Raw genomic sequence first — 1,971 nt, 5'->3', positions numbered from 1 at the left:
TTGTGTTATTATTTTTCTATGTATTCCTTGTGTTATAATTTGTATATTTGTATATTTGTTTAATACTATTTCACTTTTTTATGAGAAGGGCCATTAAGTAAGCATTTCACTGTTAGTCTACACCAGTTACACCAGTTACTTATGAAGCATGTGACAAATAAAAATGTATTTGATTTGTGTGTGTATATCAGGCTTCTCTGTCCTCTTCCTGCTTCCTGTGTGTGTATCAGGCTTCTCTGTCCTCTTCCTGCTTCCTGTGTGTGTATCAGGCTTCTCTGTCCTCTTCCTGCTTCCTGTGTGTGTGTATCAGTCTCACTGTCCTCTTCCTGCTTCCTCTGTGTGTGTATCAGTCATCTCTGTCCTCTTCCTGCTTCCTCTGTGTGTGTATCAGTCTTCACTGTCCTCTTCCTGCTTCCTGTGATGTATCAGTCATCTCTGTCCTCTTCCTGCTTCCTGTGTGTGTGTATCAGTCTCACTGTCCTCTTCCTGCTTCCTCTGTGTGTGTATCAGTCTTCACTGTCCTCTTCCTGCTTCCTGTGTGTGTATCAGTCTTTTCTGTCCTCTTCCTGCTTCCTCTGTGTGTGTATCAGTCATCTCTGTCCTCTTCCTGCTTCCTCTGTGTGTGTATCAGTCTTCACTGTCCTCTTCCTGCTTCCTGTGTGTGTATCAGTCATCTCTGTCCTCTCCCTGCTTCCTCTGTGTGTGTAAAGTCTTCTCTGTCCTCTTCCTGCTTCCTGTGATGTATCAGTCATCTCTGTCCTCTTCCTGCTTCCTGTGTGTGTATCAGTCTTTTCTGTCCTCTTCATGCTTCCTGTGTGTGGGTATCAGTCTTCTCTGTCCTCTTCCTGCTTCCTGTAGGCTTCGTTGAGCAGCTGTATCTCCTCGCGGTAGCCTCCCGTCTCCTGTTTCTGCCTGCGACTGTTCTGCCGGTGGGCCTCCACCGTGTCAGGGATGTTGATGTTGATGTTGTCCACCTCGGGGTTGCCACTGTTGGGGATGAGCAGTGAGTAGGAGGCTGTCTCCCCCAGGTCACAGGAGACAAAGCGGTTCTCCTTCCGAGAATAGCGCAGAGACGGGGAGCGGGCGTGGGTGGATGACTGGCTGATGTTAGAGATGATGGACACGCTGTCCATGGCCTCCTCGTTGTCACAAATCTCCAACACCTCCAGGTGGATCTTCACATTGGTGTCCCCCATTGCCATCTCTCCCACCTCCACCTCCATCCCCACTCCCCCGTCCGGGTCCCTGGTGGTGGGGTCGTCTGCACTGGGCTCGTGGCCTACAGACTTGGAGCGGTAGACCTCCACCTTCTTGGCGGCGTGGGGGGAGATAGTGAGGCCGTCGCTGCTGACCTCATAGGTGGAGAGGGAGAGGGTCTTCCCTGTGGGGGAGTGCAGGGAGACGGTGCCCTGGAAGGCACACAGAGGGATGGCCAGACCTCCCCCAGATCTCTGTAAGGACACAAGACAAACACAGACTCCAGTCAAAATCTAGGAGAGCAATAACTATGCATTTTATCTACGGCATATACAGCAGCACACTTTCAAATACATAGACATCTGTATGTCACAGGGTTCACCCCTAATTACATAAGGGACAGATTAAAACAATTGAATAAAAACATATTAATATATTAACTGGTATATTGTTAAGTTGATGATGTACAGAATGTGTACATAAACACAGATTTCATTCTGAGGGCAACATCAATTCACAGAATGATAGAGAGATGACCCCAACAGGGAGAAATGTTTCCAACCTACGCTCTAAATCAGTGTTACTAAGTCCTCCCAGAGAGATATATGGATACTAAATCCTCCCAGAGAGGCATAGAGTGTTACTATATCCTCCCAGAGAGACAGAGTGGTACTAAATCCTCCCAGAGAGACAGAGTGGTACTAAATCCTCCCAGAGAGAGACATAGAGTGGTATTAAATCCTCCCAGAGAGACATAGAGTGGTACTAAATCCT

The 1,971-nt window shown here is 47.9% G+C and overlaps 1 protein-coding gene across 1 annotated transcript in view; it reads right to left on the bottom strand.

The window, feature by feature from the left end:
- Positions 1 to 318: 318 nt before the first annotated feature.
- The window catches only part of LOC112266203 (probable G-protein coupled receptor 149), a 19,095-nt gene continuing 17,442 nt past the window's right edge, over positions 319 to 1,971 (bottom strand). The window contains exon 4 of the mRNA XM_042294973.1: positions 319 to 1,451. Coding sequence (XP_042150907.1) covers positions 825 to 1,451 — 627 coding nt within the window. The 3' untranslated portion in view covers positions 319 to 824. The remainder of the gene's footprint in view (positions 1,452 to 1,971) is intronic.

This window comes from Oncorhynchus tshawytscha, linkage group LG13 (genome assembly GCF_018296145.1).
Source record: "Oncorhynchus tshawytscha isolate Ot180627B linkage group LG13, Otsh_v2.0, whole genome shotgun sequence".
Classification (NCBI taxonomy): domain Eukaryota; kingdom Metazoa; phylum Chordata; class Actinopteri; order Salmoniformes; family Salmonidae; genus Oncorhynchus; species Oncorhynchus tshawytscha.
This window is presented reverse-complemented; position numbering and strand designations above follow the sequence as displayed.